At 37.5% G+C, this 23,116-nt stretch overlaps 2 protein-coding genes and 1 long non-coding RNA gene across 16 annotated transcripts in view; 2 read left to right on the top strand and 1 right to left on the bottom strand.

The window, feature by feature from the left end:
* LOC147846685 (uncharacterized) overlaps window positions 1–15,586 on the top strand; it is a 165,456-nt gene extending 149,870 nt beyond the window's left edge. Inside the window, exon 10 of the long non-coding RNA XR_015476212.1 lies at window positions 15,417–15,586. This is a non-coding gene — a long non-coding RNA (uncharacterized LOC147846685). The remainder of the gene's footprint in view (window positions 1–15,416) is intronic.
* ubn1 (ubinuclein 1) overlaps window positions 1–23,116 on the top strand; it is a 192,149-nt gene that overhangs the window by 149,624 nt on the left and 19,409 nt on the right. For 6 of the 12 annotated variants that reach the window (NM_001446732.1, NM_001446733.1, XM_087236203.1 and 3 more), the window contains exons 1-7: window positions 15,221–15,586; window positions 17,289–17,685; window positions 18,187–18,285; window positions 19,010–19,108; window positions 19,222–19,359; window positions 21,506–21,603; window positions 22,114–22,555. In NM_001446732.1, the coding sequence (NP_001433661.1) occupies window positions 17,443–17,685; window positions 18,187–18,285; window positions 19,010–19,108; window positions 19,222–19,359; window positions 21,506–21,603; window positions 22,114–22,555 (1,119 nt within the window). In that variant the 5' untranslated portion in view covers window positions 15,221–15,586; window positions 17,289–17,442. Of the gene's footprint in view, window positions 1–15,220; window positions 15,587–17,288; window positions 17,686–18,186; window positions 18,286–18,996; window positions 19,109–19,221; window positions 19,360–21,505; window positions 21,604–22,113; window positions 22,556–23,116 lie in introns of those variants that run through there. The other 6 variants (XM_087236206.1, XM_087236204.1, XM_087236205.1 and 3 more) reach the window with 3 other exon arrangements.
* Window positions 1,374–17,591, bottom strand: uncx4.1 (Unc4.1 homeobox (C. elegans)). Of its 3 annotated transcripts, XM_087235690.1 has the most exons (5): window positions 17,513–17,591; window positions 17,315–17,398; window positions 10,402–10,491; window positions 4,109–4,284; window positions 1,374–2,678 (listed from the first exon to the last, which is right to left on the bottom strand). In XM_087235690.1, the coding sequence occupies exons 4-5, from the start codon at window positions 4,157–4,159 to the stop codon at window positions 1,704–1,706; spliced, it is 1,026 nt and encodes a 341-aa protein (XP_087091816.1). In that variant the 5' UTR covers window positions 4,160–4,284; window positions 10,402–10,491; window positions 17,315–17,398; window positions 17,513–17,591; the 3' UTR covers window positions 1,374–1,703.

Genomic DNA, 23,116 nt, shown 5'->3' with positions numbered 1-23,116 from the left:
TGTTTGTCTTAATAAATTATGCCTACCAGCGCTTGCAGGATCCCCAGTGAGTGTAATGGGGGGAGTGTCAGACCTTCACAATCAACTCCTATAAAATATGCCACTATAAAATACAGCTTTTCTCACAGTCATTTCTTCCTGCGCTCATAACTACACTAAAACATTTATGTTTCTCGTCGCTGAAGTAGCACACCCCCCCAGAGATGATCCCTTCTCTCATTATTTTTCCTATAAGCTAGGTCTCATGCAGTGCAAATAGCAGTAACCCGAAATAAGAAATTATGTAAATGTTATTAAGGCTGGAAGATGTCATTCATAGGGTAAAGCCGGAGCCCCTCCGTTTACTTTTAATTTATTTGCAAATACAGGAGCTCAATGAAGATGACCGGAGGGTGGCGGCTTTAGATTCGTACAATACTGCCCACTTGTACAGAATCTAAACTGTGTGTTGAGAAAATCTTTTAGGAAATGTGATAATTAAAGGTTTTGCATAAGGAAGTAGCTATATTGCTAAAATCCATCGCAGGCCCACGCTGGGACAGTCTTTCGTTTTTCCTTGACAGACGTCCCTCCTTACACTCTTAAATTGACTTAAACCGGCTAATAATTTCCAATGCATATGGTTTAGCGTGCCATGCGTTTTTGGCCGTCTAGGTAACATTATTATACTAAATTGGTCTCCTTCTCTCAATGTGTGTGTGTGTGAGAGAGAGAGAGGGAGAAAGAGAGAGAGAAAGTCACAGTGGTGTGTGTGTGTGTGAGAGAGAGAGGGAGGGAGGGCTGTTCTTTTATAGAGCGACAAATGATCAATAGGCCGATAAGGCAGGAACATCAATGTACGCGACAGAACAATGAGGGATATCATCGAACATCTATCTTAATATTGCCGCCTCCGCGTGCCCTGACAGGCCCGCGCGCCTCATGAAAATTCCACCCCGCGAATCACCCAGGCTTGCCTCACTGCGCGCGCGCGCACACACACACTCATCCTCACACGTACGCTCGCAGCTGCCTAGGCTATTATTTCCCCATTTCAATCTGACTCGCCAGCCTTTCATGCTAATTCTATTATTGTTGGAAGTTTATGTGATTTCATATCGCTGGAATCGGTAATGTATAATAACCCTTCAGGCTAACAGAAAAAAAACGTATCCTCCCAGCCGCCACCGGGAAAATAATTACTTTCATATCAAAACTCCACAGGAGCTGACCGGGTCCTACCGCCCGCGGCGTGAGACCTCATTTTAACTGGAGGTTTTGAATGAATGAATTTGTTAAAGCAATAAACACGAGTCTGCTGTACAGCAGCCTCTCAAAGCGATAAACAAAACAGACAGGCTAACCAAAAGCAACTGAGATGGTGATACAAGATATTTTCTTTCACAATATTTTATTATTACTTATCAAAATGATACATATATAAATATTTTCGATACTTTATCATTTATACAACGATTTGAGGATGTTTTGTTCGTGTGTCCTGCTCGTGTAGCTAACCTGCTCCTTCAAGTGAGCAGAGCCACTGAACTGGAACAAACATTTTAAGCCGAAACAGACAGACAGTTCACCTGAATAAAGAATATCCGTTTCTGGAAAGTAGAAAAAGTGAATTCAAACAGTCTTGTATACAAAAAAACGTGTCGTTATCAGCTTTGGGATTGTGACAAGTCACTTGGCGCCACTGCTTCTGGCCTATTTATATTTCAGTCCATGTCTACATCCTCTCCATCTGTATTTGTGTCAGCAGAACTGCGGCTTTTCCTGTCAGAATATTCAGACAGGTTAGCAGAGATGCTTTCTTTCTGACTAGAGTTTGTGACAGTGGACTCGGAGTCATTTTCAGACTCCTTTTGTGGCGAGTTAGATTCTGAAAAGCATTTCTCTGAGCTTGTGCTTGGAGACTGGATTGAAGAGTTCTTGGTTTCTCTCTGCAGCTCGTCGCTTGCACCGGTGTTGTCTCTGCACAAGTGATTGACATTTTTCTGGTTTGAGGTTGAGGTGTCTGTCGTGGAACAGTGGTGACCCGAGTTTCCTGAATCATGACTCTGTTTCATCGCTGTCTGTGGCACAATGAAACCCAGCGGCTGGGTAATGGGATACAGAAGGAAATGGCCTTTACCGACCAGTGGTCGCTGCGGCGGTAACTGAGAAAAATCCAGGATAGTTTTTCTCCTGGGACTCGAGTCGGCTAGTAAACTCTCCACACTAAATGGGTTGAGTTTCTGGAGCGTGGAGGCGCGTGTGATGCCGTTTGCGGGGCACAGGCCAGAGTTCCGTGTGGAGTCCATGGGCTCCGCTGTCTCATTGACCGTACTGGCTCTTTGGTGGCGTGCATGTTGCTCACATATATGTTCTGTCTGCTGCCGGTGCGCGCTATGCTGAGGCCCAGTGTGCGGAGTGGACTCGCTATCGGTGCTTTGCGATACTCCACTGTCGCTGTCAGAACCGGGCGTGTGGAAGAGCTCACCGGCTAAGAGCTTGTTCTGAGACTTGAGCAGTTTACGTTCCTGTTTTCGCTTTTTCTTCTCCAAACGCTCCAACTCCCGTCGTGCTATTTCCTCTGGGTCCATTGGCTCGCCGCTGCAGGTAGTGGGGTGAGAGTTGTGAGCCGGTCGACCGGGCCCTTTTTTCGTGTTCTCCTTTTTGCGCCATTTGGCTCGCCGGTTTTGAAACCAAACCTAGAAATCAAATAGTTTTTTTAGTGAATATAAATGCACGTTAGAAATATGAGTATGAATGCATGTTAAAGAAAATACGTCTAATTAGCTATAACTCTCGACTGGCAAAATTATTATTAATGCAAATGTTTAAATGAATCTGAGAAGCACCTGCTAGGAATATTTAAATAATTTATTTCAGTATTATTAGACATCACATTATTTAATATTAAGCATTTATTCGGTTAAATAAAACAGCAATAGTTCTCAAAATATACAAACAAAATACAAGGGTTAAATGGCACTTATTTTATGAAAATATGTCTTGTTTTACATCCAGGGTTCATTAACAATATGACGAACTTGGACAGAGGGAATGTTTACATCCAAGCATATTTTCTATCATAAAGCTCGCAGCCACAGATGCGCTTGTCTTAATTATCAGTTGATTCAATGTAATGGCTCACTCTCAATCTTTCAATTAAGCCTGGATCTTGCGTGGCTAATTTGGGCCTGTTCCCCTAAAGTTCATTTAGGCGCGTATAAGCGCTAGGACAGATTTGGCCCAGAAGAGGCAGGGAGCAGCAGGCTTGCACCTCACACCCAGGCCCCTCACATGGCGACTGCCGTCTGTTCAGCGCTGATAACACGCGAGTTAGCATCCACCAGCAGGCTAAGACGCATACTAACATAGAGACATCGAGGCTACATGACAATAGCTGTGTATACACATGAAATGTTAATTTTGCTAAAATCTGTGAGCATACAAACCAAACGATAAAGCAGGCTAATCTTCCTTAAGGAATAAGCGTAATACAAAGCTAAGCTTTTAACTCCCCAAACAAAACTGATTCTCACCCAGCGTCGATTTTCAACAAAAAATGATTAAATGCAGACAAAAGCTGCACGTTCAGCGGTTACCGAAGATCATTTACAACCCACTGGCCTGCATTTATTAGTAAAGAATAGGTAAATTGATCACATATATTAGCTATCAACTACAATGCAATATTGTTTCATTATGATAAAAAACAGGGCATTTAAAGATTAGAAACATTGTAACAATAGCATTATTTTGAATATAAATTGTTTATAATAATTCGCTTTAAAAATCGCATTCATACACAACTAAACCAGTAATCAGTTAGCATGAATTAATATCCAAATCAGTTAAATTATCGACCAATGTTTTTAATGATTAAATGACTTTTATATGATTATCATTTACAAAGTAATGTTGTTTTAAATTGTGTATCATGTCATGCACATAGAAAATAATAATTTTGACATTCATCATTTAAAGGCTTTCTATTAAATTCACACTAAACCTATAGGAATCACAAACAGATGAGCATGGCTATTGCTACTCCGTCTAATTAATAATTAGTAGGCCATTATGATAAAGGTCAATGAAAGATTTTGTTGTGACATAAAAACAAACCATCATTTACCTGAACACGTGACTCAACAAGGTCTAGACGTAGCGCGAGCGCCTCGCGCATGAACACGTCCGGATAATGGCTTTCGTTGAAGGCTTTCTCTAGTTCCTCCAGCTGCCAACCCGTAAAATTTGTACGTGTTCGCCTCCTTTTACAACCAGGGCTTTCCTTGTCGGGGTCTCCGCCATCTAGAACCACAAAGTCTTTCAGAACGCGCATGCAAAGATGAACATGCACATAAACATTCTGCTTGAAATTAGCAGAAATTATACATAAGATTTTGTTGGCAAATTATTTAAAGAACGTTAATTTAAAATGAATAACATCCATATGATTATAAAATAAAATGACAATATTTTAAACAAGTGCATTATTTTTCATGTTTAAATTGACCGGTGAAGGGTACTTAAAATATATAGGTCAAATGCAGTATTACTAATGTTAATTTTAAAATACACTCAAATGAAAATGCATTTGATTATTGTTCAAAGTCTTATTTAATTTGACAGGGTTTTAACACGTTTGCATAATGTTTTATGATCTTATTTATGCATTTTAAAATTATAGAACTATAAATATACATAGGGTTGCCCATAACACAAATCAAAGATTTTTAATCCAATGAAAAAAAAATCACCTGTCGTTATCACAGTAACAATAAGACTACAATTTATTTGTCAGTGCATCATTAGACTAAAATCGAGTAAGAGTAAAATCGGCCTACATTCTATTTAACCTGTAAAATCTTCCAATTCAAAAGTGCAAGAACAGAAATATTCCAGATTCTTTTGGCGAGAGGCCTCGCGTAACTATTAAATACTCACAAAAACTGTACACATGCTATACTGAGAAAAAAAGTATTCTCTTACCGCCCAGTTTATATTGACTATCCCCGTTTACACCACAACCAGATCCAAGCAATGGGTTGGAGTTTGCAACAGACCCCGAGCATGATCCGTTAAGTAATCCGTCTATAGAAAAAGGTACAGCGGCCGCCGACTGTAGCTGGTGTCCGGAGATATCGTAAACATGATGATGACCGAGGTGGTAGGGGAAACCCATTCCAACCATGCTTCCCAAAGAGCCTCCAAATTGGGCATGAGGATGCTCGAGGATCCGGCTATCCATCATTGCATCTCGCGTTCGTCTGGCCAAAACAAGCTCCAACTCTTCCCTCAGAACGCATGCAGCAGCCGTGAAGGGACGTGCGGCGTTGACATGCCTTGCGCTCCCGAATTAGGAATAAGGAGACCGAGGCAGGCGTGCGGGCTTATTCGCTCTCTCCTACTTTGTCAACATCAACTCTCCCCTTGTCCAAATAACTAGCTCTCGCGCTAGGGAATTCGCGACCAATAAGAAAGCCTAATCGTCGGTGACGTCAGAGCCACGACACAAACGTTTTCCATATCGATTGCTAATTATACCTGACATCCACCTCAATAAACAATACCAGCGCTGTCACAACACGACATGAGACATCACAACTAGGCGAGGGGGAGGAGAAAGGGGAGGAGGCGAAACCGGCAAATTGATTGATTCCCGACTAAATTCTACATAAACACACAATGGTTCTGTTCCAATTGCTAATTGTTCTGCTCTGACCGCCGCATTTGTTCTGTACAGACACAAAATAACATCCTAACAACCGAAAACGCCAAGTATCCCACATCTGATACTTTTCGAGGAACGTCTGGCTCTCTCTGAATGCGTAAAACGCTGTTCTCCCATTACGCGGAGGCATCGTGCCCTGAATAGAGTGATCCTAGAACGGATGAAGCATCTCCCACCCTGTTGCGAGCTGTCAGGATGAATTTAAAACTACAAGCACCTCAGCCTTTCTAATATCTACACGCGAGCGCGCCTCGAATAGTTTCAACTCATTTCCACAGTTCTGATTACTGTGGCCATGATCTTTGCAGGTGTTATGAAAAAATATATATCTGAAGGTGGAAACAAAAGTGAGCCTGACAGATTATTTGCGAGGGAGGAAAGCTAGATCCGATTGAAATCTTGACATGTCAAGGGTTTTACATTAGTTTTTATGTTTTGTAAAGTTAAAGAACTTACATCTTTGTTATTTCCAGAGAGAGTGTATGGTGTGAGGTCATTTTACAAATAAGTTCAAACCATTTAAAGTGAGATTAGGATTTTTTTAATAGAAAGTTTCTATGTAAATGAGGCATTACATTCGATTAAAATCCACAAATGCACAAGGTTAGATTAGCTCGCACAGGTGCACAGACAAAATATTAAAAGTTTAAACTAAGAGGGACATAATCATTAAATATTTTGTGATTATTTTATAATGGAAGGATTGTAAACTTTTAGGTTTTTTATTTGTAATGTAGTTCATGGCGGTTCACTCCGCTGTGGTGACCCCTGATGAATAAAAGTACAAAGTCAAAGGAAAAAAATGAATAAATGTATTTAGTTCATCTGTAGCATGTCCATTTTTATTTGTTGTTATTTATTTAGCATTGGATTTAGAAAGGAAAGAAGTGAGTGAGCGAGAGAAAGAGAGATGGTTGTGAATACAGGATGGTAATCAATCCCATCCATGTGTAAAGCAAGCACACGGGTCTTTCCCTCTCCCTGCTCTCCTCCTCCATTACTGAGAATTAATTCCACTTTATTTATCCAATTTCTCCAGCTGCCAGAATGTTAATTTGAGTTGAAATTTCTCACCACTCGCCCGCTTGCGCTGACCCTCAGCAGCACCCGGATGGCGTGTAGTAATAACCTAAATCTTTCAACAGAGAGGCACGATAATTGTTACCTTATTAGCATGCAAATTGTTTAATTAATATTATTAAGAAGAAGCATATAATCCGTTCGTCACTTGACCCCGCAGTCTGTTGGCTGGCCGCCTCTCTGCATTTCAATGTGTTCATTTCAAATCAGCACTTTGAGGGGGGAAAAAAGGCCTCTCTTCCAGCACTAGTAGCTTTCAAAGCACACATTCCCTGCGTGAGCGCGCGTTTGATGCTGCTTGGTTTGTATCTCTCTCCTCCACTCTTTATCCCCAAACATTTCATCACATCGCATACAGGAATTATGGAAATCGTTTCATTCTGCCCCTCCTCCGACATCTAAGTTCAATAATTGGCTTCTTGTCGTTTGCTTTTTGAAAACCGCTTCTTGAAAGGGCACCCCTCCAGTTCTGAGCAAGCGGTATCCGCTCGACGTGCGCGCGGCTCCTGGGTAGACAACCCTTGACACGCGGCCCCTGCGAAGCGTTGCAAGGCGCCCGTTGTTTTTAATCCGCCGGAGTGACTGTGTCAGATGCGCGAGCTTTAATTAACTTCATAATAATACGTACCCGAGCCACACGAGAGGCAGGGTTCAGTGCGTTTTCGCCCACTTTTATCACACTTTCGATACTTTCAATCTGTACTAGAAGGCGGTATTATAAAAACAAATGAAGAATCAACACGTGTCAAAATTAAATCATTTTAACGTCTGAATGCCGTATATGGAAATCCACCTAAGGATTTGTACATGCACGTTTATATAATAAATCACAACCCTTACACATTTCTTTTCAGTGTAAAATAAATATTTATGTACACTTTTGAAATAAACTTATTTAAAGAGGTTAAGAGGGGTCGGGTTTATTTGTTAGCTTCTTTATTAAGTGCATAGAAAGTTTAAGATGAAATGGATTGGGCTTTTTATAAATACTCATCTCACCCTGAAGCTTGCTTTTTAAACGTTAATCATAAATAACCATTAGTTCCAATAAAACATTTTAATTAAAAAATCAATATACTACTTTTGAAGGTCTTAATTGCTGAATTAACGTAACGTGAATTCATTTGTAGCTATCATAACTGAGCTGCACATTAGTCGATGTACAGATAATTAGAGTGTGAAACGTAAATTAATTGTTGAAAGTCATTTGATCCACAAACGGAACCAATTAAAGTGTAAAATGATTTTCCTTTCAGTGTTTGTGTTTCACTCAAGCACATAGTTTGGTGTTTTAGTGGAAATCTAGGCTATCCCACCAGGCAAATGTCCCTCTAATCCCGCTCAGCTAATCATGCAATTAAAACTTTCCCGCGCACTAATTATCTGCAATTGTTGGGCTGACTGCAGAGAAAGCGGAAAGCAAAAAGCGATTGATTCCGAGTTTTAATTCACCTCATTTCTGACTAAGAGAGAGGAAATAAAACGCAATTCCCCTTCAAATTACCTTATTATGCCTCGACAACCTACAGTGCCCTTCAGAAATCTTACCCTGGTCTGCATTTATGAGGTTGGGCAAAATGGAAATCCTTTTAATAACAATAACTCAAACTTCTATTAGAGCAATAATTTCATTTCAATTAAATCTGACTTATCACCTTTTGCTAAAACGTGCTTAATATGCCAAAAATTATCAATGCTTGACGGACCCCGAGCAGGGATTGTCTAATTGTAATCAGCGAATCGAAGGTGCTTGTCGCTTCCCGTTGCCTCGCGCTGGTTTGCTCGGAAATAGAACTAATTTACTTGCCTCCCCAGGGAAATCCGCTGAACAGATTAACATTTTCAAAATATATAATGATATCGTTGGAGCTATGGTGATGACGGCAATTTTTCGGAGCCTTTGTGAGCGTAATTTACATACATATTTTTTCAAAGCCCACTATTTTCACTTTGAATTTGAAGGACAGTGTAGGAGCACTTGGATATAGAAGAGGGCTGCGCGTTTTTATGTGCTAAAAGCATATTGATTCAATCCATCTACGTGAAAAAGCGAGGGAAATTAGCAGAACGGACCTGTGACACGACTTCATTGGTAATCAAGAGCACAGGTATCACAGCTGTCAAAAACTTGAACTGTCATGTGGATAAAGAAACCGTGATTTTATCGCCACCTAGCGTTCTGTTATAGCTGAATGCAAGGTGTCCAATAATGTATATGGCAAAAACATTTTGTATTGTAATTCATAAAGACGTAATGGTCAATAATAAATCATAGTTAATAAAAAGTGAATAAATTATAATTTCATATTATGATTTTTTTTAACACTCACAATATATTAAACTTAAAATTTCATAAAAGGCTATACTTTTTTTGCCTTTATTTTAACAACACAATACAACAGAATAATAACGACAGATAACAACTAGCACATTTCTCAACATCATAGCATTATCACAGCACATAATGAAGATCAAAAAGAAGACATAAAAATACACAAAGTGACAATTAAAACAATAGAAGAGTTTTGCAAAATAAATAAATTTCCCCTTGACCTGTGGGTAATATATCTCAATGACATAACATCAAATATTACTTTTAAATATTACTTTATTCCATTCTGATACTGTCGGTGGTTTATCAGATATACTACATTTAAGAAATACACTCTAAAACATAGGAAAGATAGTTAAACAACTTCCTGTTTGTTGCACTCTTCAAATTATTACATCTTGTATTAAATATAAGACTTAACCTCCTATTAATCTGTACCCAATAGCCTTTAATTTTTATACCAAATACAATGCATAAAATCACTTTCGTTAACTTTACACAGAATGGAGAATAATTTAAATACTGCCAAATGTGTGCCCAAGTGTCTGCATCGATTGAGCATCCCAGATCTTTCTGCCAAACATCTAGGGTTGCCTCATTATTAACTTTTGCAGCAACAAAAAAAGCTTCATAAAAACTTTTCATTCATGATTTCGATTTATTATTGAGGAGACACCTTTTTTGGGGGGGGGGGTAGAATGACAATAAAATCAAGGGACAATATGTTTCTGCACAAAGCTTCTAATTGGGAAATATCTAAAAATATATATATTTAGGGGTCATTTATATTTAGTTCTCACCTGTTCAAATGATAACATTACCTCCTTTTTAAATAATTATTTTTAGTGGTTATATCTCTCCACAATGTAAAACCATCATCTGTGGTTCCAGGTTAAAAATCTACATTTCCTTGTATGGCCTTATAGGGGACAAAGTTTGCCTGTTCCAAATTCCTTATTTTTTTCACACTTTTAATGTACTTACGATCCTGTTCTGCCCTAGACCAGAGAGATTCTTTGCATCTAAAACAAATGGTAGGTTTGCAAACGAAATTGGTGAGCCAAAAGTTAACTTTTTAAAGATTTACAGAAATAACTAAGTGGGTTAAATCATTTATATATATGTATATTACAGCATTCTTCAATTTTCTTTCCTCCTTAAAAAAACGTGACTTAAAAAGGTTTGCAAGGCAAGATCAAAACATCAGAATAAGTTTACCACTGCCTTATTTCAATACTATTATTAAATATTCAACAAACTGTACAATATAAAAAATACTTGCTTGTGGACAGATACTGTCTGATATAGTCAGGATGAATGAACCGCCAATCCAGCAAATGTTTTACACAGCGGATGCCCTTCCAGCTGCAACCTGGGAAACACCCAAACACTCTCATTCACACACATACACTACAGACAATTTAGCCTACCCAATTCACCTATAGAGCAAATTTTTGGACTTGTGGGAGAACCAGAGCACCCAGAGGAAACCCACTCGAACATAGGGAAAACATGCAAACAGAAAGGCCAACTGACCCAGTCGAGGCTCGAACCAGTAACCTTCTTGCTGTGAGGCAATCGTGCAACCCACTGCGCCAGTGATGCCCTATATAGTCTGTTTTATTACTATTATTTACTTTCAGCAATATATAGCCTATATATAAGAACTGAAAACATATTCAAGGAAAGTTTGTGGCCCTTTTTTTTCCATTTTCATGTCCATTTATGATTAACTAAAACCAAATAGCCAAACTAGTTAAGTTTTACAGAAACTATTAATTGGGATCTAATGTTGGAAATGAGCTATGTTTTTGTTATTTTGCTGAAATCCAAACACTACAGACTCTACACAACGTAAAGGTCAGTGATAATTTCAAATGTCTTGAAGAGTTAAAAATTAACTCCCCTTTAATAAAAACTCGGCTTATCGATGGTGACAAGAAGTGCTTGGAGACTTCAGCGATCTATAAGTCAAATAGCTCCTCAGAGAACCGAAGATCACCCATCTCTCGCTTTCTCAATAAATAAATCTCAAACACGTCATGTGACTCGTGTCATCCGCCTGGGTATCAATCAGGTTCTTGATGTGCACTGACCGCGCTGGTTTGGTGAGCGCCTTGAATAGTTAATATCTCTTTGTTATCCACGCTGTTCTAATCCCCTGGTGGCTCGCGGCCTCACGGTTGTTCGGGTCTGGTACAATAAAACATGGGAGGAGGAGCGTCAACTATTATTTTCGGCCGGCGCGGCCATCTGCTGCGCCCAGGAAACCCAACACCCCAGAGACGCCCCAGTATCCACACTGTAAACTAGCGGAGATGTTTTAATTAAGGCGAGGCAGGTTAACTCGGCAGCTTAATGAATTGCCTTCGTTGCCCTATCCTTGTCGCCCAAAAGAGCTGCTTTGTTTTAAACCCTACAGCCAAAAATGATTAGGCCTATGCTATACCCAAGACCATTTTGGTTGTCTGATTTAGGGTAAACACTTTGTTACCAAAGATTTATAAAACTGATCTGTGTTGATGTCAATTTTGGGGGGTTAAATAAAAAATTTTCCTTAAAAAGTAGCCCACCATTTTTAATTTAGACTGACGTTTTAAATAAATGAAAATTAGTTTGAGTAAAATGTATATAAATATTTTAAGTTGATAAAACATCATTATTCAATCGTTTCTTCTCCAGCAATAGGCCTATTTGTTCAGTATCTTACCGTACCAAAGCATGGTTCTCATACACAGTTAAGCAAGCAGGTGTAAATTGAGCGACAGAATAATTAGACGAGCCCATCAATTAAATACATAATTGTGTTTATGGATCCAGAGCCTAATTAAATGTACTTAATTTTTTTGCTTAATTAGGCTACCCAACTGATGACTGATGGTAGCCAGAGCGCTACCTACTGGTAATCCGAGTCATTGCCTCTCTCATAAACTCGACATATACAGTAAACATTAAGATGTGAGTAGACTTTATAATTGTATAATGATATAATTGTTCTGCAATATTTATTCAACTAATAAATGCCATCGGCACCCCTAAAGTAGGTTCCGAAATGTTAAACTTGTTTTAAGTTCTGCGTTTCTCTTAAAGCACCCACTGATGGATGCATTTGGCCGTCGTGCTCTGATCTAACTGGTTAATTAAAAACAGCTCATGTTTGCTCAAGTTAATAAAAGGACTAAATTATTCACTTTGGGGACCCGAGTCCCACAGCGCCTTAAATCATCCCGGGACAATATTGTAACTCTCTCTCCGCTCTGATGAAACGCTGAGGGGTCCTGTCAGTGGTCGGAACCCCCTCCTCACTATCCATCTGTCCCCCTTTGTCCTCCCTATAAAGCTTGTGTATTTTAGCTCATTGTCTTTCACACATTTATTGACACCTTTTTTAATTCGGCGCTTCTGTCGGCCTCCTCTAGCCGCGGGGCGCCAATCTCTTCCGCTCCATTAGCTCATTGAAACAGGAGTCTGGTTAAACAAAAGAGATGCAATCTGATCCTCTGTCCTCCCTCTCTCTTCTTCTGAGGCCATACATGTCTCTCTCGCACACCACGGGTCTTCGCGCCCTGTTTGTCAGTGAGACTGGCCTGTTCGTTCGCAAGCCAGCGGGGAGGGGGATCTTATTAGCATTAAAAGCCTCCACCGTGAAATTCATTTATAATTGCTAGAGAGAGAGAGAGAGAGAGCGAAAGCATATGCGTCCCGAATTACGTTTGAATAAGTTTGTGATATGTTAACATGGAATGGAATGCGACAGACTGCAATTATGACGCCTTTGTGACTGTCAAATTCGATTCATAAGAGGCTCGTTCCACGGCGAGCGCCCGTAGAGAAGAAGCTGAGGTGAATCTTAATGCAGCTCAAAGAGGAGACTTGGAGATTTCCGCTGGAGGAAATACGAAAGAGCATTGTGATAAAGTCAGTAAAATGACCTGCATTTATTGCCAGTGTTTCTTAATGCGTGTTCAGTTGGTGCAAAATGGCCAAGCACTTTAAACTGAAACAGGTCTTTCATTCATATCAGACAGAATTAAAGAGACAGACGCTGCTTGGTGGCTATGATGAACCAGGTGTGCTGCCATCTGGCCGATCCAGCCCTATATGCGCTCTCTTTATAGAACAGGGATGCCCAAACTTTTTCTTATGAAAGGCCAATGATTGAGGCTATAGTGGGCCGGAGGTAATTGCATGGGTAATTTCCTAATTTCTTTAATAATATTTAAAAATGATCAGAAAACATTGCTTTATAATAACTAATGCAGTATTTTTTATACATTTTATTATGAACCTATTACAGTTAAAACAAAACAATCTATTTTATAACAGAATTACACTAGTTTTGCCTTGATTTGTTCGCCAGAGTCCTCTGCATAGTCCTCTATGCGTGACAGTATTTACATTTTTAAAAAAGCAGATTCATATACAACATTAAATTGAAACATTTAATTTAAGTTTGCTTTTTTAGCTAAAAAGGATATGGCAATCGCCCCAACCCTCTCCATCATTCTCACTCTCCTCTCAGATGGGTTGGTGGGCCAAATAAAAGTTACAATGGGACAACTTTGGGCATCTCTTGAGAAACAAAAGTTTTACCTTCTCAAAAAGGCACTGGAGTACCATTCAAGGACATTGTTTTAGTCTACATTATATGAAAGACATGTCACAATGGTCAACTGATATTGACAAGAGACTGATAACGTACGGCTCAACTTTAAATGGACCAAACTTGATTGAGGCTAGGTGGGCCGGAGGAAATAGTTGTCATGTGTAATCTTCTAATTTATTTAATAATATTTAAAAATTAGTAGAAAACATTGCTTTATAATAACAAATACAGTATTTTTTTTACATTTTATAATGAACTTATTACAGTAAAAACAAAAAAAATCTAATTTCGAACAGAATTACATACATTTTTGCCTTGATTTGCAGGCCAATGTCTTCTGCATATTCCTCTATGCGTGACAGTGTTTATATTTTTAAAAAAGCAGATTTATTTACAACATTAAATTGAAACATTTAATTTAATATTATATGAAAGACGTCACAATGGTCAAGTGATATTGACAAAAGACTGATAACGTGCAGCTCAACATTAAATGGACCACATGTGTAGGCAACGGATGCATTTCTTTTTATAATAAGTACCTTGAGGATATTTGTTGGAAAGTTGTAGCTCATGTTATCTTTATCATTTCAATCTTGTTGTATAGCGATAAAACAGCAGCGCATTAAAAAATATCCTAACAATAATAAATCACCAATTATAATGGACACACTACCAATGTAAGAATCATATTCAATTAAATTATGCTTCAGTTTAGAAACTTGAAATATTAATTTCTCTACTAGCCACTCTATTATTCTTTTTAAATCTGGTATAGAAATGAAATGGTAAAACTAAATGAATCTAAAAAGAAATTAGCTTTTCCAAAAACGACCAAAAGGGAAAGAGTCTCATGCATATGAGTGTATTAACAGAAACACCACCAAATTATTGTTGAACAATTTTCTTCAGTTTTAAGAAATCTGCTGCCATCTACTGGTTACTTATTACTATACAACAAAACTTGAAACAATGCCCCAATTATTATTAACTACTAGTAATTTTATATTATTTTCCTCTAGACCTTATCAAATCTGACTACATTTAACTATTTCACGTCTTATAAATATTTTTATGTCAAGGTTACTAGCTTATGCATACCATATAACCACCTAAACTGACAATTCATAGGCAAAACCATACAAACAGTACAGCCTACATCACAGTGCACATCCTTACACTCGCATTGCATGCTTTTTTGTTGCAGTAATTGCGTGTTCAGTACCACGGACAGCACCGCGTTGGTCATTACATTAACAATGGGAAAATAGCAAATGAGAAGAAGAAGTATAAGTATAAACCTTAACAGTCTTACAGTTACATAGAATACAACTATATCATCTAATTGGTTAATACACAAGCTTAAACGGAGACAACGGAGTGAATCCTGCTGCACAAGTGACTTCCTAATGTAGAAAATAGGAAAAAAATCAGGCGCAGGATGATGACGATTAAACTGACTACAGTGATCTGTCCAATGAGAGCAGTGATTTATGATTTTGGGAAATACTTGTGGGTGTCCGTATCAGTGATGAAATGTGTCTAATAAAATGCTTCCAGCATAACTGTACGTCGACGTAGTTCGAACGGAAATCTTGTAGGTCGCTAAATGGAACCAATCCATGTCAGAGATCTTCTATTTGCGCTCAGTATCTGAAAACCACAATTCTCCATTGCCATGATAACTCTAGCGAAACCTTCACGGAGACTGTTCGACTACCAATGCGACGACGGATCCGCGCTTCACCGAGGGCCGCGAAGATAAAGGAAGACACCGGCTGATGGAGACTTCATGAACATGTCGCACAGGACAGCATATCAGCAGCGAGTCACCATTACATGACATGGAGAAACATCCGTGGTAGGTTTTATTTCTAGCATTTTCTTCAAATGCACTAGGCTATAGCAATGGAAAATGGTTCATGGAAAAAATGCATGTCACCAAACGCACAGCTATCTAGGTTAAATGAAAATGCGACCTGAAAATATATATTATTAGGTTACATACAATGTCAATGACACTGTTGTATTAACGTTTTTACCGTACTCAACGAATCTGGGTAGAAAACATTTTCACGACGTCCTAATTTGCTTTATTGCGTCACATTGTGACGTTTTAAAGAACCTCTCTACGTTCACCTATACGCTGTTATTAAAATGTGCTGTCACTGGCCTATATTTCAAAGGTTTAGCCGAGGGAAAATAAGTTAGACTTAAAATCAGACTTGGTTTTGCACATGTATCCTAGCCCATTTATAAAGACAAAGATAGCAGCGTAAAGAGATGTTTGCTTTAGTTGAACATTAGAAGTGCATTAAAAGTACACTACACTGGAATTTTGTAAGCTGAATCAAATTAAGCTCATGAGTCCATTGAACTTATATTGTGTTAAACTGACTTGAAACAGCTTGTGTAACTTATAAAATTAGGTCAGAACATGATTAACTTAGTTTGACAAGTTACAATAAACTATAAACATGTTGTTATGAATAATTGATCTTATACGTTTTAATGTAGAAATACTTTAGGAGTTCTACAAACTATTTGCAGAAGTTACAATTCTAAGCGGTCAAGATTATCATTGCAAGTGTTTAAATTTTGTCATTTATTGTACTTTTTAAATAATAATAAAATACTCTATTCAAATTGCAAAATTTATTCAGTGGCCTATTTTAAAACTAAAACTGTTAAAAAAAATTAAAAGTAGGCCTACAATGTAAAAACAATCTTGGTTGCCTTAATTTTTTTTTTAAAGTTGAATCAAATTATGAGTCCACCCATGTCAATTTTTAATTTAATAAGATTTCTTTATAGGATCCCATTTAGTATCGTATTTTGGAACTATTCCTAAAGGAATCCATTAAGATGTTTCTTAATGTAAAAGGGTAATTTCTACATGGGATCCAATTTATATCTCAATTTCCTAAGGTATGCTTTTCTGTTATAGCTATTACTATGCAATAGTTTTGAAGTATTATACCGTTTGATAAAGCTCACATTTCTTGTACTTGAGTGTATTAGTGCACAAATTTACAAGCAAACATGCCTGGGCAAAATATATATATATACAATGCCGGCAAACGACATAAAACAGAGTGGGGCACAATTTAAGTCCACTGTGGGCCTATAGCAAGTCCACACTACACAGTTTAGTGTATATGGGTACACTGAGTAAGGTATAGGCTTACTGGGGCACAGTATCTGGGTCAGAGCACAGAGGTATGTCCTATGAGCATGCTTTGTGTGTATTTAGTAAATGACAAAATTAGTTAGGTCCCACTAAGACTAAGTTGAGTCCAGGTACAAAAAATAACAATCTTAAACAATGTTAAACCGACTTAAAACAGCTTGTGTAACTTAAGGTACAATGAACTAAAACATGCTGTCAGGACTAATTGATTATATAATTCGTTTACAGTGGACATTAGAAGTCCTACAAACAATTGACATAAGTTAGCCAGAAAAAAGAAAACACGATTTGGTACCAGTTAATCTTATTATTATTCCAAAACTAAAATGGTTTTGTTGGTTGAACCATTGCATCTTCTCGTGTTGTTCTCTAGGATGCTGATTGTGAAGTGCCGCTTACCTCCATCTTCGCTTTTCAAGGCAGGGGAATGACAGCGACTTCAATTAACTTCACGGGTTCATAATTAATCAATCAAATTCGCACCTGTTCGGGAAGAACCGAAGAACGTTGCCGTCAGTCTGAGCAATATGGCCGCGCCAAAAAGAGTTCATCTCACCGCATTATCAAGCAACGCACACTTTCCTCTGCCCGCCATACCTCCAATCCAGACTATCACTGACCAAACTGTCAAACCGGGTTTACTTGCGCCAAACCCGGCGGTAGAATCGCCACCCCCTCCACATGCTGCAACCAGGGTGGAATTAAAGCTGTTCGAGCCGGATGAACAACGCTGCCCGGAGTTTAACTACCCGGATTTGATCAGCACAAAGGTAAACAACCATACAGGCATTGTTGTTTGAACGAATGTTTAATTACAAAACGTTTTTGGTTAAATAAAAACTTTAATGGAAAATATCTACCGATTTATAAATGGTAATAGTGTTGAGCATTGTCAGTAAACAAAATGACATTTTGGCTAATTAAGAAAATTATTAGTTTATTTTTATTTATTTTTAATTAAATGTGTCATTTAGCATTTCTTCTAGATTTCAAATAAAATGTTGGAAATGAAAATTGATTAAAACATTTAAAAACATTAGAAAAAGTCTGAAATTATGTTATTTTATGCAGAGAAAGCTGTAAATTACAAAGAAATCTATTTTAAATTCGGAAGAAATGTCATCGGATGTTTACAGAATAAAACAAAAATTAGGTTTTTCTCATGTACAATGAAAAATTGTAAATCCAAAGAAACATTTACTAATATTTAGTTTAAGTTGTTGAGTAATTGATTTAGTTCCTGTGGATTAAACCTTTCTTCTGATTTTAAGGAAACCCCTGAGAAAACAAAACAAACATTCGACGAAGTGGTAGAAGACACAGTTAGAGATGAACTGGAGGCACTTGCAAAAAAATTTGAAGCCAAATATGTGAGTATGAACTCAAGTGGATATATATTCCACTTACAAAGGCATCTATGTCAGTCCAACAGTCATCTTCATCAAATGAAATGAGTGTAGTTAACTCAAAACTGACTGAAAGTTAATTCTGCTCATTTATAAAGAGTTTTGAACTAAGTTAAGTACCTCATTACTTCAATGATGTTCACAGAACTCATAGAGATTAGTTTTTTTAACTTGAATGTTTTGTAGCAATTGGTTTTCCTAAAATGGTTTGAGTTGTCTCAACTTATTGGGTTTTACAGTATTTTAGTTGGTTTAGGTTATCTTTATTTATTGGGTTTTACTGCACTGTACTTTCACTTAAATGGATTAAAGTCACAGTATTCATCTGGAATAGTTTTTGAATTTAAATGGTTTGTAGCAATCGGTTTCCTCAATTGGTTTGAGTTACCTTAACTTTTTGGGTTTTACAGTGTAAATAAAATGCTGGTTGTCATTAAGTTTTATTGTTCTTGTTGTATTTACTATTGTTCTTTAACCCTTTATCAGGTGAGGAACCTGATTACAATATAATTTGTTTCATTATTTTTTTTCATAATTTTTTTCATTAGTCATAAAAGTCTTGTAATTACCAGGTTTTACCAGAGTATTTCAGTGAGTGCCCTTTAAAGGGTTAACTGTGAAGCAGGTGATATTTTAGTTTTATCTCTCTCCAATACATGCAGTAAATATCTCCAGTGTTCTTGCTTAGGGTGGAGCCGGCAAAAGAAAAAAAGACAGATTACAGGACCTGGTGGATATGGGCTTTGGTTACGATGAGTCCGATTCGTTCATTGATAACTCTGAGGCTGTGAGTTCTGGCCAGTCTTTGTATATCCAGATGATATTATAGAATATCAAATACCCTTATAGAAAAGGTTTTACTCAAGTCAACATTTTTCCTCTATGCCACCGTGTCCACAGTATGACGAGCTCGTCCCAGCTTGTCTGACCACCAGATATGGAGGCTTTTACATCAACTCTGGGACTCTGCAGTTCCGGCCAGCTTCTGATGAAGGAGAGAACGAGAATGATTTTGAGGACAGTGGCCTTAAACCCAAGGTGTGTAAACACATTTAAGAATTCTTCAACCTGTCTAATAACCTCTACACTGAAAAAAAAACTTTTTTTAGTGAACATTTTATAAGAGCTGAATTTAAACAAACAAACTAAATTTAGTAATATTTCACTTAATTTGTTAGTTCAAAGGTGCTGTGTGTACGCTTTTGACTCTTCTAATGCATAAAAATGGCTTTATATGTTTGCAGAAATTTAAGAAACTTGCTAAGTTAGCATTCTTGTTTATCTGAACATTAATGCTTAAGTCAGATGTTCTGCTTTGAAAATGTGTGTTTTTGTCTGTCTTTGTTTTGGTGCTTTTAACCCGCCCTATGCCACTTTAGCCAATTATATTTTAGCACCCCGGGTTGAAAACAGCTTATTTCAATCATCCAGTCATGAAGGCTGTCAAAGTATGCGTCCACGACTGAAATGCAACCTCTGGTGGACAGTAGCAGACTCTAAAATGAGAAGCAGATTCAGAGTTCCACATGAGGTTATTAATTAGCAAATAATATAAATATTACGAATGTAAACATTTGAGCAGGTTACATTGTAACCTCATGTCCTAACAACACACTACCTGACGAGATTTGCATTAAGCAGTTTGGCTGTTTGGGCCAGACGAAACATGACGGAAATTTGAACCAGCCATTCAGAAAAAGAATAGTGTATTTACTGCACTCCAATGAAATAGTAAGGTTTGTAATCTAATTATTCATTCATTCATGCATTTTCTTGTCGGCTTAGTTTCTTTATTAATCCGGGGTCGCCACAGCGGTATAAACCGCCAACTTATCCAGCACATTTTTACGCAGCGGATGCCCTTCCAGCCACAACCCATCTCTGAGAAACATCATACACTATAGACAATTTAGCCTTTCCAATTCACCTGTACCGCATGTCTTTGGACTGTGGGGGAAACCAGAGCACCCAAAGGAAACCCACGCAAACGCAGGGAGAACTTGCAAACTCCACACAGAAACACCAACTGAGCCGAGGTTCGAACCAGCGACCTTGCTGTGAGGCGACAGCACTACCTACTGCGTCACCCGTAATCTAATTAACATATATTAAACCTCTGAAACATTATTAAATGTACATGCTGAATCATTGATATGTGTTGAGTCACAGTTTAATTACAGACTGTTTATTTTATTTTTAAGATCTGAGGTGAACTATCTGCTGCAGCTTTCAGTACATGGCAATAAATGTCATGTAAAATGACATTCAAACTCTCATTATAAGCATTTAACACTGAATAAAGAACATGAGGTGTACTTGAGGTGATCATTGTCAGTTTTTCGTTGTTCAGTTGCAAGAAATAGAAGCTGTTTCTAAAATAAAAATTTCAGGTGCTGGTTGGAACAAAAACTCTCTTTATAATGGATAATATTCTTTCTACCATGTGCCTTTGCTTTTATTTTGAACATGGGCTAAATCAGCCTTTAGGCTCGATAGTCAGGCTCGCTGTAAATCTGGCAATCTACACTTGCGTGTTTTGATCCAAAAGTGCAGTACCTAGTTCAACCACTGGGTGTCAAACTTACATACTGCACACTTTAAATTCAGCCAATTTAAATTGATTCCAATTATTGACCTTAAATTTAGTAAATCGAATGAACCATTTTTTTCCAGTGTATCTTGCAAAATTGACGTTGAATTTGTAGAAAGTTGAGGTGCACCAGTCATTTGGTGCATTTACACAACACTGCAGAAATGGGAAAAAATGTAGTTGTTTTGTGTTGGCAATCAATATACATGACAATGCTGTTTTGGCGGCCAAATAATGCAGTTTTTTAAAAATGAAAGTTTTACGAAAATAAATTTGTTACCGCCTCTGTGTGAACTATAAAAATGTGAGGCTTCACTTATGTAACACTGCATCATTAATCGTTTTTTGTAGATCAGTGTTAACCATTGCTTATTGAAGGCTTTCACAGTTATTTTGTTTATGTAGTTATATTTTAAATTATGCACATGAAGACATATTTAGTAGTGTATAAGTAACCAAGTAACTTGTGCATAGCTGGTTGTGCAACTCTTCTCTTTTTTTTTTTCTTAAGATTTATGCAAATGATTGTTCTACACATGATCACTTTCATTTTTCAACATGCATTATTATTTCGTGCTTCTTAATTGCTTTTAGAAACGAAAGCTTAAGCAAGGAAAAGAGAAGAAGATAATGAAGAAGAAGAGAGATGAATATGGGCTTGCTAAGAAGGATGAAGAGGAATTCACAAAGAGGTTAATCTACTCCAGAGATTAGTTTACTGTATAATGTTTACTGTTAAAGGAATAGTTCACCCAAACATGTACATTTAACACAAAGGAAGATAGTTTGAAAAATGTTGGAAACCAGTTCACATTGACTAAAACATTACTATGAAAGTTAATGTCTCCGATATTCAACTAAATAATACTGATGGGAAGTTTGGATCATTTTCCTGTCTCTGATCTTTGAGTCTCTTCATCGAGATGAATGAATCTATTTTTGAGTTAATTAGCCAAAATATTATTAAAACTACAAACAAGTCAAAACTAGAATGCTATAAGAAAGAGAAAATAATCATTTATTATTTTACCTGGGTCTTTTGTCTATAATTAAACTTGTGGTTTCTCAGAGGTTGAGTAAATAATGAATGTTCATTTTGGTTTTGGTGAACTATCCTTTAAGAACATGTTTGAAATTCTTGTACAGGATCACTATAACGAACAATCAAAGTTTACTTCTCCTATTTTTGGCTTGTTTCTCAGCACCCCGCCAGATAAATCTTCTGCAAAGAAGAAGAAAAACAAGAAGCCATTAAGTATCGATAAGATGCTGAAGAAGTTCCATAAGGAGAAGCTTCAGCAGATGAAGGAGTTTAATTCTAGAGAGAAAGAACTGCATTCTCTCAATGCCATACACACAGGTCCCGCCATACAAGCGGAGATTCAGGAAGCACATGTTTCATCTGACCCTCTTTTCTCACTCATCGGCTCTGCCAGTGCAGACGACCTTCTGCAAGCAGTCAAAGCAGCAGAGCAAGACTTTGACCTGGATGATCTGTTAGGCGAGCCGCAGAACATCTGCCCTCCAGGTCTGGAGGAGGTGAACGGAGAGGCTCTAGTAGTGTCTGTCGCTGAGAAACCACCTGCATTACTTCCCGATGGTCTACCGCCTATGCTAGAGCAACACATTAAGGACATTTCACAGGTAATTGTTGCAATTGCAACGGGCAGGTTTCCACGGTTTATGGAATTTTGGAAATATTATGGAATTTTAAATTCTGGTCTATTCCAGATGCTGAAAGTCAGGAAATATTACAGTTGAAGTCAGAATTATTAGCCCCCCTGAATATTTTTTCCCTCAATTTCTGATTTACAGAGAGAATATTTTTCAACACATTTCTAAACATAATAGTTTTAATAACTCATTTCTAATAACTGATTTATTTTATCTTTGCAATGATGACAGTAAATAATATTTGACTAAATATTTTTCAAGACACTTTTATACAGCTTAAAGTGACATTTAAAGGCTTAACTAGTTTAACTAGGTTTACATGGCAGGTTAAGGTAAATAGGCAAGTTATTGTATAACGATGATTTGTTCTGAAGACAGTCAGGGAAAAAAAAATAACTTAAAGGGGTTGATAATTTTCACCTTAAAATGGTTGATAAAAAATGTAAAACTGCTTTTATTCTAGTCGAAATAAAACAAATAAGACTTTCTCCAGAAGAAAAAATATTATTAGACATACTGTGAAAATTTCCT

This window comes from Danio rerio, chromosome 1 (genome assembly GCF_052040795.2).
Source record: "Danio rerio strain M-AB ecotype USA chromosome 1, GRCz13ab, whole genome shotgun sequence".
Lineage (NCBI taxonomy): Eukaryota > Metazoa > Chordata > Actinopteri > Cypriniformes > Danionidae > Danio > Danio rerio.
This window is presented reverse-complemented; position numbering and strand designations above follow the sequence as displayed.